Source organism: Platichthys flesus, chromosome 10 (genome assembly GCF_949316205.1).
Source record: "Platichthys flesus chromosome 10, fPlaFle2.1, whole genome shotgun sequence".
Classification (NCBI taxonomy): domain Eukaryota; kingdom Metazoa; phylum Chordata; class Actinopteri; order Pleuronectiformes; family Pleuronectidae; genus Platichthys; species Platichthys flesus.
The window spans coordinates 2,764,252-2,779,904 of record NC_084954.1 but is presented as its reverse complement, the minus strand read 5'-3'; the positions used below and the strand labels follow the sequence as shown (position 1 = coordinate 2,779,904).

The following is a 15,653-nucleotide window of genomic DNA, read 5'->3' as shown; positions in this document are numbered from 1 at the left end:
AAACACTTTTATCTATCTTCAGCTGACTTGGAATTCATCATCAGATATTAATTCAGAAACTACAGATCCGTAAAAACTGAGGTTTTGAAGAAATCATGTCAAATATTGTTTATTTCTTTGCTCGCTGAAATTAAAAGTAGATTCACAACAACACTCGTTTCAAACTAACCACTCAGCCCTCGACTCTTCATATTGACAGGCTCAGTGCCACACATATTAATAAGGAAGAGTAATATCCTGCCTCAATCAAGCACCTCGCCACAGGGCTATTAAACAAAATCAATAAAATAAACTCTAATGTTAAATTTGATGCTCTAATAAATGTTTTAGCAGGTTAAAATGTTCTGTCTTTATAGTGTGAAACACTATGAATAAGACTTAATGACTTTTAACATCCAACAAGGAGGTTTTGTTTTTGCTTCTGTCTGTTTGATGATTTGTTGATTTGTTTATCTGTAATAAAACTACCAAACAGATATTAATAAAACCTGGTTGAAAAGAATCAGTAAATAAATCACTACATTTTGGGCCTGATCCTGACCAAGAGTTACTTTCTTAAATATGACCCTTTTTGACATTTTAACCAAATATCCCAGGAAATAATTTACAGAACTAACATCTGTGTGTTTCCCCTGAATCCTGAATCCATGGTGGGATCACATCTGTAAATGAATAAGAACCAAGAGGAGCCTCACGTGGACAGGAGCTCAAGGTGTACCACTCCATGCACTGGCCGAAGGGGAAGGAGGCCACGTAGGCGTTGGAGTCCACGCACTGCTTCATGTTGCTGCACCACATGCACTCCGAGCTGCTGCTGCTGGTGCACTCGCTGCACGTGGTCCTCAGGGCGCACGGCGTCCGGCACTGCTTGGCGCTGTGGTTGGCTGTGGAGCAGTCGGATGGGAGAGGCGTGAGCAGTTTGAACAGGCATGTGAGTCGAGCTCGCTCCGGCACTGGGACAACGGAAGGTTCGACTACACGAGGGAAACAGAGCAGCTCGTCTGTCCCGGATCATCCTCGAGCTGAAATTCTGTTCATCGTACATTTCTGCAATTTCACATTTTGAAATATGTGTAAAGATCTTCTTCCACTGCTTAAAGCTCTGCTACACACATTGTAAAAGAAGCTGGTGGAAGTTACATCTGCATTTACAGGAGAACTACAGCGAGAGCAACATTCCAACTGTAGTCAAAACTCAATCTTTTATTATTTTCCCCTGACTACTTGATACCGACCTCTTTCTAACATGATTTCCACTGTAAACTAGTCAAGGATGTGTTAACACATTATATTATATTATACTGCATTACATTACATATTGCAATCTGACCCTGTCTTGCATCTGGCATTTCACTTTTTACTTCACTTTTTATATCTTTTATCTATTATATATATTTTATTTAGATATGTGTATGTCTGAATAAATGTTACTTTGTATAAATATTAGAAAAAGGGAGTAAATAAGAAGTAAATAGTGAGTAAGTATATATTGTTTCTTTTTATTGCTTTTCTTATGTGTGTTGTATTTATTGTGTTTTTATGTTTTTAACGTTTCTATGTTCATTGATGAACCAATAACCAGAGCAAATTCCAAGTAGGTGTAAACCCACTTGGCAATAAATACTTTCTGATTCTGATTCATTGTTTGAGTGGGGGATGTGTTTGGCCTCTTCTCACTTCTTTTGTCCTTCATGCAAGAACTCGACTGGTCAGAGTCTCTCAATCAGCTCCCAGTATAACTTTCCCATTGGCTCTAATGACCATCTCAAAAGACATGAATCTAGTTTTTCACTAGATGATTGTTGTATAACTTCTTCGATGGGTCGAAACAAAAAATCTTTACAAAATAAGACAACCTGACCCATTTCACCAAAGTCTGTATTTTCCTGTGTTTCATTTCCGTGACTTTCCTGTAACGAACTCTTTATCTGCAGAAGAATCCACATGTTCTGCTGAACTCACCCGGTCGTTCACACATGCTGCCGTTCACCGGGTTGATGCAGGTCTGAGCCTTCAGCCCGCTGGCCGCCGGCTCGGCCAGGTAGCCGCAGAAGCCGGCGTCGCTGGGCTCCCCGGGCAGCCACTGCAGGGAGGTGTTGGTGAAGGGCGACATGTCCTCCCAGCACCAGTACGACACGTTGATCTTCCTCAGTCCCACCCACGGCGTCACCGAGGCCTTGTACTGGGGAGGAGCAGAGGAGCAGAGTGGAGACGAGGTCGGGATTTGATTCGTCTGTGAGGTCACACTGACCTTGACCTTTGACCCCAACAATCCATCTATGTGATATCGTGTTCACGGCGAGGGGACGAGCCACAAACACAACCCGCCGACATGCAGGCATTAAAAGAAAGTGTCTCAAGGTAGCAGCCGCTTTCTCTGCCGCTGAGGATTTTGTTGAAAATCAATGAAAGACACATTTTAATAGCAATCATTTTCTTTTTCCATTTTTTTTTTTTGTCGGTAAGAAAACAAGCCAAACATGTCAGATCCATTTTTCACCTGAAGAGACAGAGAGAGCGGAGGTGAAAGCAGCTTCACTTCACCGGACCTGACTCCTGTTATTCTTCCCGTCTCTAATCAATGGCCGTGCTGCTGCTGCAGTCGTAGTAAACAAAGTGAGCTCATCTCTCACGGACTCAAATCGCTGCTCTGTGGCGCTTCACCGGCGTTTCACCGGATTTGATCGATGTCGTCTGGAAACGTCTGGAGCTGCTTAACAGTCAATGTGACACAGCGGTGAGGATTTGTGGAGCACGTTGGAGACTCGGTGCCGGGACAGTTTCATGTTGCAGAGCTGAGGAGCTTTAAATCATCTTAAACACAGAGACTCACCCTGAACTGAATTCAGACCAACAGGGGTCATTCACATTAGTCTGGATGGGAAGCACTCCCGGATTCAGACTCGTGTCTTTTGTCTGATTTAGCTCCAGCTTTTACGTTTGTCCTTTGGTGACACCAGGACACTGAGTGGGTTCACAAGTGACTCACGCTGATGCCGGGGGGGCCTCAGTGAGGGATGGTGGAGTTTCACCTGCCGGGGGGGGGGCCACACAGGAAGCTGAGGCCCAGCAGGATGTGACACCGGGTTCCATGTGAGTGCAGAGTGGGTTGTTGGAGCTTTGACTCTACTCTGAAACATTTAGGATTATGTAAAACTCCTCAGTCGACTCAGAGTGTGGATATGAACTCAAACATTGACGCTTAAAGCCGAGATTTCACCAATAATGCAGAATGGAAAATCAGTGACACTGGCTTGGTTCTTATTTCAGGAAAAGTAAAAGTTTGAACCTTGTTTAAGTAATGAACTTTTCCAGGACATAATTGAAACGTTGAAAGAAGGAATTAACAATTATTTCATATTTCTTTGTCTTTAATTATTTAGTGGACTCTATAGAGAGACCCAGGGGACGTCTTCAAATTCCTGTGCTTTGTCTGGCAGTGGAGGATCTGAAGCCATCTTGTTGACAATCATTTAAAGAGAGAAAAGCTCATAATCCTGACACAGGGGAAGTCTTGAGCCGAGAAAAGGGAAAAGATTGAAACAACTGATTGTTACCATCACAAGCAGCGGCTACAGGAAATCAGCAGGTTTGTTTCTTCTACCAGCGAGTGCATTTTCTCTGTGAGTGGATTCCAAACAGTAAAACGATTGCTGCCACTAAGTCGGTCCGTCCTTCACTTGTATCTGTGGATAAGTGACGTGTGTCTGGAGGAGTTAACAGCAGCTCAGGCCGGTTAGTCGATCACCGGGATGGATTTCTTGTGTGTTTGCTGTGACGGAGCGAGTGAGACACGTCTGAGCTCAGAAGATTGTGTGTCTGCTAATGTTCGATTTGTTTTTCCCGCTCACTGGTCCAAAGAGGACGGACAGAAGAGAATCCGACCTCGAGTTCAGCCGCGGAGAATCAAAACACAACGTTTCAAAAGACAGGAGAGATATCAGAGGTCAATAACCACAGAGCTACACAGCGGTCAGTGTTTCCAGGTCATAACACAAGAATCAAGAAAGGATGATGGTTTCTTTAAGAACTTTCTGTAGTTTGCTTTCTGGATTTCTTCTTCTATTCTTCACTCACTGGTTAATTTGATATTCTTGTTGTTATTCTCTATTATACCCCCCCCCCCCCCCCCCCCGGGACCCACTTACCACCATGCTCATGATCTGCAGCTCCTTCAGCACAAAGTCCACCTTCTTCTGGGTGGTGAGCGAGGCCAGCACGGCGTTGTGGCTCCTGCAGGCCAGCTTGGCGTTGTCGTACGAGTCCTTGGCCGTGATGAACTTCAGACAGGAGTTGCCGACCAGATGCCAGGTTTCACCGCACACGTTTTCTGGAATGGGTGGGGGGGGGGGAACAGAGGGAAGGGTTAGTTCTACAGACGCTGCTGGTTTGTAGGCTGACGTGTTAACTGGGATTATTTGGTTTTCCATCTCCATCTATCAATCTGAATTTATTCCTTTTATTCCTTAAGAGGTAAAGTAACCAGTAAAATATCAGCAGATCATAGAAAAACCTGAACAAATTAATAATATTTGATGCAACAAGATGTTTCCTTCTCTCTCCCTTCACTCATCTCATCAACTCATATAGTTTTTCTATTTTCCACTTTCTTTTAGTCTGAAAAACCCTTTGCTCACCAGGCTCATCATAGAGTGAACTGTTTTTATTTCACATTCATTTTTTCAACTCGATGCTAAATCTCTTAAATTGGTGCATAAACTCTGATAATGAAAAATAAAATCCAAGTTGTGATCATGCAGATTCCCTCTGTGTGTAGATGGTGTCTCTATATAAGTCTTCTACGTGTGTGATGCAGATCTGGGCAGGTTGTGTTGACTTTAGAAATGAAAAGGATTTGATTAAATAGATTCCAGGTCCCCGGTTACCTGGCAGTGAGATGCACTCCTGGTTGCGAGGATCCCACTGACAGTTCTGGTCCACAGCGCAGCTCTTGCAGCTGGTTTTCTTGTTGCACACGAAGGAGGGATTGTCCCGGGGGCAGACATCAAACTCCCCTATTGACCCCTGAGGAAACACAGGGGGACATAAAGGGCATCACAACACAAGACTCAAAGAAACTGATTGTGTGTTTCAACCTCAATAAAAAGACACAAATGGAAATCAATCCCCCAAAGCATCAGTTTGTAAAACAACTGCAGTCAGGAGAATTAAAATAAAACCATTGATTTAATCACAGAATGATGAGTATTCATCAATTAAAAGATCATAGAGCCTTTGACCACTGATATTAAATCAAATGATTTAGGGAAAATGAGGATACGACCATTGAAACATCAGATTTGATTCTGTGACATGAAAAATGAGCATGGAGGAATTCTTTAAACTGAACATAACTTTACTGCTCCAACCATTTCTTACCGATGCGGCGGTGCAGTTGCTTCCCAGAGAGACGCACTGGGTGGAGCACCACTGGCAGCCGTTGGTGTTGGCGGTGCAGCTGTAACAGTCCGTGTACTGGTCGCACTTCTCGCTGTCCACATCTGCAGAGTTGGGAAGAATGTGGTTAACGATTGTTTCCAAAAATTAGAGACCATTATGATGTTGGTTTTAACGAATGACAGAAATTGGCCAATGAGAAATGGAGGAGAGGATTTATTGGTTTAGAAAACTGTTTAGTATCAGGACACATTCTATCTTTTAGTGATAATAATACAAAAAAAATTATGTTTGCTCTTTTCAGGAGTCTGGATGTTACATCAGAGCAACATGGAAATAATTTCTGATTAAAATTTGACCTACAACCCTAAATTGAAAGTGAAAGGACAGTATCTGTAACAGTGGAAGTTGTTCTGTTCCTGCTGCTTCCTCCTGCACTTCCTGGACGTGAGCTTCTTTCTGGAGGAAGCAGGATGATTGACAGACAGCGGCGGAGCAGAGGGCCTCCCTGGTTATCAATGGGATTGATAGATATTCCAGGGCACAGTTTCCATCTGCCGGCACTTCAGTGGGGCCAGCGCTGGAAAATGAAACCGGCCGTGTTGGTGAAACTGAAGATTTATTTTTTTGTGACAAATAGAAAAGAGCCAACGGAAGGGAATTGTCAAGGGGGGGGGCGTTGAGACCCGACTGATCTGTCCTTTTGATGATTACTTCCTCCTCTCCGACACACACACAGTGACACACTGTCTTTGTGGAGAAGAGTTAATAAAATGTCGGATCTGGAGAAATGTGATTACAGGACAAATCTGCTCAGGAGGGACACACTCACTCACTCACACACTCACACACTCACACACTCACACACTCACTCACATCGAAAGATTCTCACGTGTTCACAGAGCTGAAACCACAGAATGTCTGCAGCACATTCACTCTCTGAAGATGCATCAAGGCCAAACTTTCTGCATTTGCAAACCTCACATGCTCCACTTTCAGGATCTTCTGTCATTTTTGCTCTCTGATGTGTGACACATCCTCCGTCCGTGACAAACAAGCGGTTTTGTGTCACTCAAAGTTGTGCAGCGACTGCAGATGAGACACTCAAGAATCAAAACACATATTGAGTTCCACCTGGCAGACAACGCAGGACTGCAGGATTCCACTGCGGCGGAGGCGGCGTCACTCACATGATCGTGTGTTGCAGGAGGCCGGGAGCTGCTGGAGCTCAGGTCCACTGCTCTCCCAGGGGAGGCAGGTCCCTTCGGTGCCATTCCAGACGCAGTGGATCCCCGGCCAGGCCTGGCTGCAGGCCGCCTGGCTGGGGAAGGCCGAGCAGCTGGGCGAGGTGTACATGAGGACGTCGCTGAGCAGCAGGCTGTTGAAGCCGCCGAACACGTACATCACACTGGAGAGGAACAAGAGGAGGAAAGAGGCTTTTAGAGGTTTACAGGGAGGAAGAGCTGAAAGGAGGGAAGTCATTTCCAAACCACGGAACTCTCTCCAGTTTGGACCTTTTGTTCACAGTGAGAGCCAAAGAAGCTTAGTCCTACTGGTGCTGCTCTTCTGTGGGCCTCATCCCGCCTCACAGGTTCACTGAATCCCAAACAAGAGCTCTCCTCCTGGGGGGGGGGGGGCGAACCCGACAGACCCTGGTGTTAGTGTGTGTCTGTGTGTGAGGGAGTGTGTGGATGCCAGGCCCAGGGCATATTTGAACATCCTTCTCCACTGGCCTGTGTTCAGCTGCAGGGATTACTGTGAGCGTGTGTGTGTCTGTGTGTGTGTGCATGTGTGTGTGTGTGTATGGGGGAATGGTGATTGGGTAATTTGCGCCACAGTGATCAAAAGTCCTCTTGGATCACAGAGGTCACACTTCAAGATGTTCACTCTGGACGTCCTGCTGGGTGCAGGGATCAGGAGAATGTGAGAGTCTTTCAAAGAATCACATCAGTTAACCACTTTTCTTTTCATCCTCTCTTTTAAGAAGATATAGAAAACGATCACGACGATGGAAAGAGTCAAATTTAATGTTAATTGTAAGATATTTTCACTGAATCTTTGGGGATTTATAATTGTTCTGAAAAAGAGCAAAGCTAATTACAGCCTTTGTTTGTGCAGCCAACGTTATAACTGACTTATGAAAAGGAGGCAGTGAAAAGCTAAATAAAAACAAAACTACGAGTGAGAGCAGATATTCATTGGCAGGAGAAAAGTGAGATGGAGCCGAACCAAGAAATGCTTTCAAAGTAAAAGAGCAGCAGCTTAAAAATCAATACTGAGATCAGCTGGAGGCCAAAGTAAAGAGGCTGAAACGTGGGCTATTTCCTGTTGCTCATTCTTGCCTCAGTAAAGAAGGAACCAGAGAAATGTTTCCTCTGGTCACCAGTGGTTCACCTCAACATTCAAACTCACACCTGACCTCCAAGACTCCGCGCTCTCCCGGCTCTTTTCTTTAAAAAAATACCAGTTTTCTCCACTTTGCATTTTTCAATTTTCTTATTTTATCATTCTGCCTGTTAAGCCTCACAGCGAATTGCTTTTTCCTGCTTTCTACCCAAAGAAAGAACGTTAAAATAAAAGCTCAATATCACCGCTCCTGAACTCTGCTCGTCTTTGTGACGGCGGTTGAATCAAAGTTTGACGGATGAATAAATGAGTGGATGAACAAACTTTTAATTGCTCCTGAGGACCAGGAGACCTCAGCGAGCAGCGACTGGAAGACGGTGATTCGTGTTAATATTTGATGAGTTCTCTACGACAGGATGTATAATTTAATGTGGATCGCTGTGTCCTGCTCTGCTGGCGAGGCAGATTAGACCGAACAGTGACTCATCGCTTCTGGTCAGCGCGTTCTGTGTAGACTGATAATGAAATGTCACGTAGCAAGGTTTTAATTTGAAAAGGTACTTTTTTCATCATTTGACTATGGTTGTGTTTGTCTTTTTCCAACACGCGAGTTGAGTAAGATTTTTTAATTTCGTCAACATAGCACGTTTTAAGTTTGTTTAAATCACTTTTATATAGTTCTACTAATGGAATTTTCACTTCTAAAGGTCAGTAGTGATTATAACGTGAAGTCAGGAGGTGAATTATAATTAAAGATGTATTCTACTTAAAGAAAATCACATTTCCACCTGTTCGAAACAGACTAATTATCTCCATCGCCCCCTGGTGGCTTGGTGCAGAACACAAACCCTGCCTCCTCTTTGTTATGGACCCAACTTAAAGTAAACATCTATTTTTTTCTGTCATCCTTCGATCTCTGCTGCACAGACTCCGCCTCCAACTGACGTCAAAAGCACAAGATGATGGAAGTGGAGACGTGTCACGCATCACTATTCACGGTCCATGGTTTGAAATGAATATTTGAGTGATAACGACCATATTGTTTTGAGCTTGACTTCATGAATCAGATGAAAACAACCAGGATGTGATCATGAATTAAAGAAACGGGAAACTGTGATCTCCCGTCGACCTCAAAAGAAAAATCACATTCCAGCTCATGATTCCATCTAATGCAGCTACTGTACGCACTGAACACGTTTGGTTACATCACATGTTCATTTCAACATACATTAAATACCACGAGTGCATAATTAAACACACATGTGGGCCTAGGAGGGACTGGAACCTGTCACCCTGGTTTACAAGCTCACGAGGAACTAGGTTAGATAGAGAAATGAGGTTAAAGCTGAAAACTCAAAGAACATGTTTACATGCACTGCAGCGACATGTCCGGTTTCTACTGTACACGCTTCATACATGTTTTATATTCAGGGAGTAATGTGTATTTTCAATGTATAGCAACATACAAATAGAGGAAACAATAGCATCAAGTGTTTGGCCAGGATAAGAAAACACAAACACGACCAGATATATCAAACTGAATTAAATGAATATAGCATATAAACATGTTTCTGTGTGAACGTTGTCTGTTGAAGGCTCAGATTAGTAGATTTTTTAATTGATAAACTGATCAGGCTTTAATCCAGAAATCAGGTTCCTGCAAAAAGACACAATAACCTGGTTCCCTCGTGAGAACGTCTCATATTAGTATGTGATATGTTTAAACTGTAAATGAATACCCTCACTTCAGAAGCAGGTCCCAGTAGGTTAACTAGACTCTTGTGATCAGGATATAATGCGATGATTAAATTGATGTCTACATTTTAATTCATCCATTTGTTCATTATCTGTTCAGCTCATCCTGTGAGGGGTGCGCGGGGGGGGGCTCTTGGTGTGAGGAGACACTGTGAACCACTTCATTTACATATATTTAAATTAAAAATAACTATCCATTAAGCCAGAGGTCTTCAACAGGGGGGCCGCTGTTTGGTTGATTAGACAATTTTGTATATTTTTTACAATTTTTGATTTATTTTCTAACCAATTTTTTCCCCCACAAATTTAAATGTGTTTAAATACACATTAACATACATCAGACATATTGAGAGGTTGATATGACCCTCTGCCTGACAACCTCCATCCATCCAAGGCTAGATAAGTTGTGTGCTACCCATTAGGGTCCGACATCTCACTAATGTGGGAGTCTGTGTGGCATCCACAGATGTTTTGAGGATTCACTGTCTCTTCTACATGTATGTTTAAAAACAAACATGATTCTGTGAATTACTTTAATAGCTCAGTGTTGTATGCAAGATGTATGTTTATAAATGGCAGTGGCATGGCCTCCCTGTACCGTGCACATGTTTAAATTAAAAACATGAATATATGAACCCGTGGAATATTTGAATAGCTTAGTTTTTAATGCACAATAACAGGGAAGCTATGTTTACATATGGCACTAGGCCCAGTTTAATATAAAACTCAACTTTATACAGTATATATAGTAGGGGGTCCCTGCTTCATCTCTCCACCAGTTTGGGGGTTCTTGGCCTGAACAACGTTGAAGACCCCTGCATTAAGCGTCTCCCTCTATGAAGCTCTGATCCGGAGTCAGTACCTGTCGCTGAGGACCGCCGAGTGCCCGAAGCGGTTGACGTCATTGTAGAGGTCCGGTCGAGGCAGCACCGTCCACTCATCGCACGCTGCAGAGACAGGAAGACATGAAGACAGGGAGGTCAGACCGTTGACCTGCTCCCACACATTCAATCACACACGCGTCTCCAGCAGTTGACATGCCTCTGGTGGCGAGCGAGACCTTTAACGCCTCATATCCTGTTGTCAATCAGCAGCTCGGCTGGAGGGAATGTCCTTGACCCGCGGCGCCGAGGGGGCACACGGCCGAGGGAGCAGCGAGGCTGGCAAGTGAATGTGTTCCTCTGACATCCATTAACAAGGATCTCACACAATGATAAGGTTAGCGGCTCAGCACTCAACCCGGTTCGATTCGCCTGGTTGTTGTTTTTTAGGAATGTTTCCGATCACACTTCCTTTGGTCAAAAGATGAGAAATCGAATGAAATAGACATGATTTATAAACACAGGAGTATTTGCATAAGAGAAATAAATATGTAAATAAAGATGGATTGGCGCGACTGCTTGATCGCCCCCTGGTGGTTGGCTGCAGCATATGTCCCTGCCTCCTCAAGTGTATGAGGACGGGACATTGACTTAACTACAAGGTCCACATCAAATTAATTTGAGGGAGTTCTTATCACACCAATGTTTGTTCAAGTTTAATTAGTTATTTGCTGATATGAAAACAGGCGGAAACATGGTTGACAGCTGAGAGCCGATAAGCACAAGACGTGTGTGTGTGTGTGTGTGTGTGTGTGTGTGGGTGGGGGGGGGGGGGTGAAATCCATCCACCTGTATACTTAATATAAGAGGAACTGTTAAAATAAATAACCCTTAAACAAAATGCACCTCAGGTTGAGTCAGACGCTGAGATGTGCTCATCTCTAAAACACCACATTACAACATCCTGGTTAGATAAATGACAGAGTCTGGTGATGGATTCCTTTAGGTTTGCTTCTATATGAAGTTCCTGTATTGTGCGACAGTGTGTGACAGTGTGTGACAGTGTGTGCACCCATCATGCGTCTGCACAGACATAAAAGAAAGCACAGACAGCCCCGACATGTGAGGCTGAAAGTCAAAGCGACTGGAGCACAGAGGAGCGACTGCAGTATATCACCTTCAGTTGGAACAATGCAGTGCAAGTCATCATCTTCTCCCAGAGGAGAGTTTCTGAGAGCTCATCGTTCACAAGCAGGCGGCGCCCTCTGCTGGCGCACAGCGGTACTGCAGACAGAGTGGCGCATTGCCCCTCGGAGCCGGGGATTGATCACCACCCCATCCACCAACGTCAGGGCAGCCGACGGCCCTTAAATCCCCCCCCCCCCCCCCCCTCGCTCTAATTGAGTTCGGCTTGTTAAGGAGCAATTAGTCCTCGATGTGCGGTCCAGCTCCACTGTAATCACCGGACGATTAGGTAGCTGCTGGTGTGTGTGTGTGTGTGTGTGTGTGTGTGTGAGTGTGTGTGTGGTGAGATGAATTGTAGCTTAGTCCTTTTTTTGCTCAAAGACAAAACGGGGAGGTCAGGAGTGATTAAGGGTAACAGAATATTTGAGGTTTCTAAATCATAAAAAGGGAAGTCAATCAAGCAAGGACATGTGGTAACGAACATGTTTGAATGGGCCACTTCACTGAGAGTTAAACTCAGGTGCTCCCCCCCCCCCAATCGTGCTGCTGCAGCCTTCACCTTCACGCCACTCGCAAGAGGTTTGGAGAGGTTTCAGTCCCAGCATGCAATTCTCTAAACAACAGCCGATTGCACAGGGAGGGGAGAGGAGCGGAGAGGGGTGGTACCTGTGCCCCTGAGATTTTCATCCTGCTTCCTGTCAATCATCTCGGTAAAGAAACAGAAAAACAGGACGTCTTGGAGCCAGAACCTGGACCGAGGCCATCTCAGCGTTAAAGAGAGGTGAACGCAAGCATAAACACAGGGTAGTAAATTAGGGACCTGAGATTATACCCCTGAGGCCACTGGGGGGAATCTAGGTCTGAGCTTCCATCACTTTGTGTTTACCTTCACCTGGACGTGTGAACTGCAGCTCCACGAGAATCTCTCCGTAATCTCATCGGCCATTTTCTCCCCTTTTCTACATGAACCTACAAATCTTAACTGGGAGTGTGAGCAGGCAGAACCACTACACACCACATCATTATGGTTCTTTTGTATGGCTGCAGTTTACCACTGGTTTACATGGAGCTGCGACATCTGACCTTCTCCTGGCTCAGTGGAGTCGCTCAATGTCCGACAACAAAACACTGCAGCCGAGCTGAAGAGCTCCCGAGTGGGAGTCCGAGCGGCCGAGTGAATGCAAAGCAGCTCGGTGCAGGAAAACCAAAAAGATGATGCACGCTCAGCAGAAGGGCGGCGAGGAGGGAGGAGTGCAGGAGCTGTGGTGTGTGGCTGTGAGTGTGTGTGTGTGTATGTGTGCTACACACCCAGACTGTAGGCCAGGAAGTCGGAGGAGAAGCACTTGGCGCCGTGGCTCATGGACGTGTCATTGTGTGTGTTTCCTCCGAACACCAGCATCGCCCCGCTCACGATCACCGCCGTGTGGAGGTACCGGAAGAAGCCGCTGTCTCTCAGGATGGTCCTACACAAACGCACAGTGGTGGTTGTCGCACAAAGTTCAGAAAAGTTGTGAGTTTTATCTGCGGTTACAACTTTTATTGAGAATTAGCTCCTACTACAAAGTTCTGTCTGTTTGTGCTCCAGTGCCACAGAGCCATCGATCAGCTTTAGGCAGTTCTAATAAACTTTTAGGCCTGAAGTGTTCCCAGGATTGTGTGTCATCAAACAGAAGAGCTCACCACTTCCTCTTGTCCACGTCGAACTTGTACAGGTCTCCAGCCAAGCCGTACTTGGTGGCGCTGAAGGCCTTGTAGCCCCCGTGGATGTAGATGCCTCTGGTGCCCGGGTCGAAGACGCTGCTGTGGCCGTAGCCGCCCTGGACCAGCGCCCCGTCCGTGGACACCATGCTCCACGTGTTCTTGGCTGCAGGGTCACACAAGAGGAGCTTTCACTGAGCAACACAGGAATCACTCCAAGGTCTCAGAGTGCGTTTGTGGGGGATTGAGATTTTAGTGCCAGCAGGGATGTAATGTTTTACAAGTGGAAGAGAGATAAGCTGATACAAATATTTGTAGTATTGCTCATAAAACCCATTACAAGTACAAGAGTAATATCAGAAAGTATTGGTGACTCCTCAGGTGAAGATGATCAAACTATCTTTTAGCCAACAGGAGATGCACTGATTGTCCATCAGGCACCGTAGGCATGTTCCATGTCTTACCGATGTTGTACTCCTGGACCTGGCTGATGTAACCGTACAGAGGACAGTGTCCGAACAGAACCAGCATGATGGGGTCGCCCCCCTCCTGGGAGGGAGGCACAATGTGGGCGGAGTGTCCCACCACGGCATACTGCTCCTTGGCCCGGGGGGTCAGGAGGACCCAGGTCTGGTTCTGGATGTAGAAAACCCAGAGCTGGCTGGACACGTTCCCAGAGGAGTCGATCTTTCCTCCGTACATGAAGATCTTTCCCTGAAACAAAGACCAAGAGTGGAGCAGAATTAGATCCTACAAACTGAAAAAGATGATCAATGGATCTGGATGTGTTCAAGATGTGATTTTATTTTCTGACAAAGCTTGGTTAAAGAAATTGTAAGATGATATGTGAACGTGATGTATTTCTGTAATATCAGCTCAATGACAGAAAGGTTTTGTGTTTCTCATTGTTCTTTCCAAGGTGACGGAGCAGCTCCGGCTTTGTACAAACCGGCGAAGCTCCGTCCTCCTGAGGGACCGAACCACCGCAGTGTCCAGGAGACTTTCATCAGCTCCGTCCGTTTTGTATCAACACTGATTTCATTTCAGATTTGTCTGGCGAGCCCACATTAACTTTCAAGACACATTCACACACGCTGTGATGCAATTTGTTCATCACAAACGCTGTTCTCCCAAACCACAGAGCAGACAGTCTTCCTGTGAATCCTCCTCTCTCTCTGTTATTTATTATTCCATCAGCGGCTGCTAACAGTCTTTCCGGCTGAGGAGAAACTGCTTCACCACTTCACTGCAGTATATCAAAAAACCCAGAGATTTAGATATTAGTTCCAGACAACAAACAGACACCGCTGAAAGCAGAAACAGCCGAGTGGGGAGATCCTGCCAGCGCCTCCATTTAATTCAGTTGTCATCTGTTATGTTCTCATCCGCTTTGAAGTCGTATTCACGGTGCAGCCGACACAAACAACACATCCATGTGGAACACGCACTGATCATCATTTTGTGTTGTGTCTTAGTGTAGATGTGAGTTCCTCCACAAACCTCGTGCAGCGCCAGCGAGTGGCCGTATCGAGGCGTGACCGTGTGGACGGAGGGCTCCAGGCTCAGCCACCTCTTGCTGCTGACGTTGAACCTGCACAGAGGGAACAGACACACGTGGTGAGACTTACAGCGTCTCAGAGGTTACACATGAACGTGTCCTTGTCTTATCTGTGATCATTATTACACCTTTTCCTTTTACAACTTGATGAGCGAGTTTCTGGATCTCTAAATATATAAATATGTATCTGGGACATAGTCTGTGATAACGTGTGAAGCCAGACAAAAATAGAGTCCGTGGGGAACACCTGACTCTGAACGGTTTGTCTTTTTAACACAGATCTAGATTAAGACTCCATGAAAAGTAGAGGAACAATGTCCGATCACTGGGAAACTGCTTGAATCATTGAATGCAGAATGGAATAAGATCCATAAATAAGCATGAGAAGGGAAACTTTCAAGTCAGAAACAGATTTGAAATTATTTTAATTTTTTGTTGCTTCTAGGCTCAAACATAAACTAAGAAACCGCACAACAGACTGGTTGATAAAACCACAGAAGTGTCTGAATACATTTGTCTCAATCAAGGTTCCAAACTGTCAATGACCTCAACCGACTGAATCCCCCTAAAGCAACCAACTGATGACCTCACAGGAAATGCTTTGATTGTTATCATCATCATCACCATCATGAGCTCGGATCAAGTCTTTCATATACATCGGTCGTAAAGTGTTAAAAGTGACGCTGCGGAGGATATTTATGATATTGTCCAAATATGTCAGAACAACAAATATAAGAAGTTGGCAGAAAGATCTTTTAAAGTCTTGTATAAAAGACCCTGGACAGAAATAAAACCAGACTTTAGCCGGCCAGCAGACTGTGAAACCAAAACATGGGTCAAGGGAATCAGTGGGATCTTTACTGGGTGGAGTTCAGGGCGAGGAGCAGCAGCCG

General features: G+C 45.0%; 1 protein-coding gene across 1 annotated transcript in view; it reads right to left on the bottom strand.

Annotated features, from left to right (window-relative positions):
* The window catches only part of atrn (attractin), a 102,600-nt gene that overhangs the window by 67,790 nt on the left and 19,157 nt on the right, over positions 1-15,653 (bottom strand). Inside the window, exons 7-17 of the mRNA XM_062397579.1 lie at positions 14,703-14,793; positions 13,667-13,916; positions 13,185-13,368; positions 12,813-12,967; positions 10,361-10,445; positions 6,588-6,805; positions 5,380-5,501; positions 4,887-5,025; positions 4,149-4,330; positions 1,963-2,182; positions 696-884 (exon numbers count right to left, since the gene is read on the bottom strand). Of these exons, the coding sequence (XP_062253563.1) occupies positions 696-884; positions 1,963-2,182; positions 4,149-4,330; positions 4,887-5,025; positions 5,380-5,501; positions 6,588-6,805; positions 10,361-10,445; positions 12,813-12,967; positions 13,185-13,368; positions 13,667-13,916; positions 14,703-14,793 (1,835 nt within the window). The remainder of the gene's footprint in view (positions 1-695; positions 885-1,962; positions 2,183-4,148; positions 4,331-4,886; positions 5,026-5,379; positions 5,502-6,587; positions 6,806-10,360; positions 10,446-12,812; positions 12,968-13,184; positions 13,369-13,666; positions 13,917-14,702; positions 14,794-15,653) is intronic.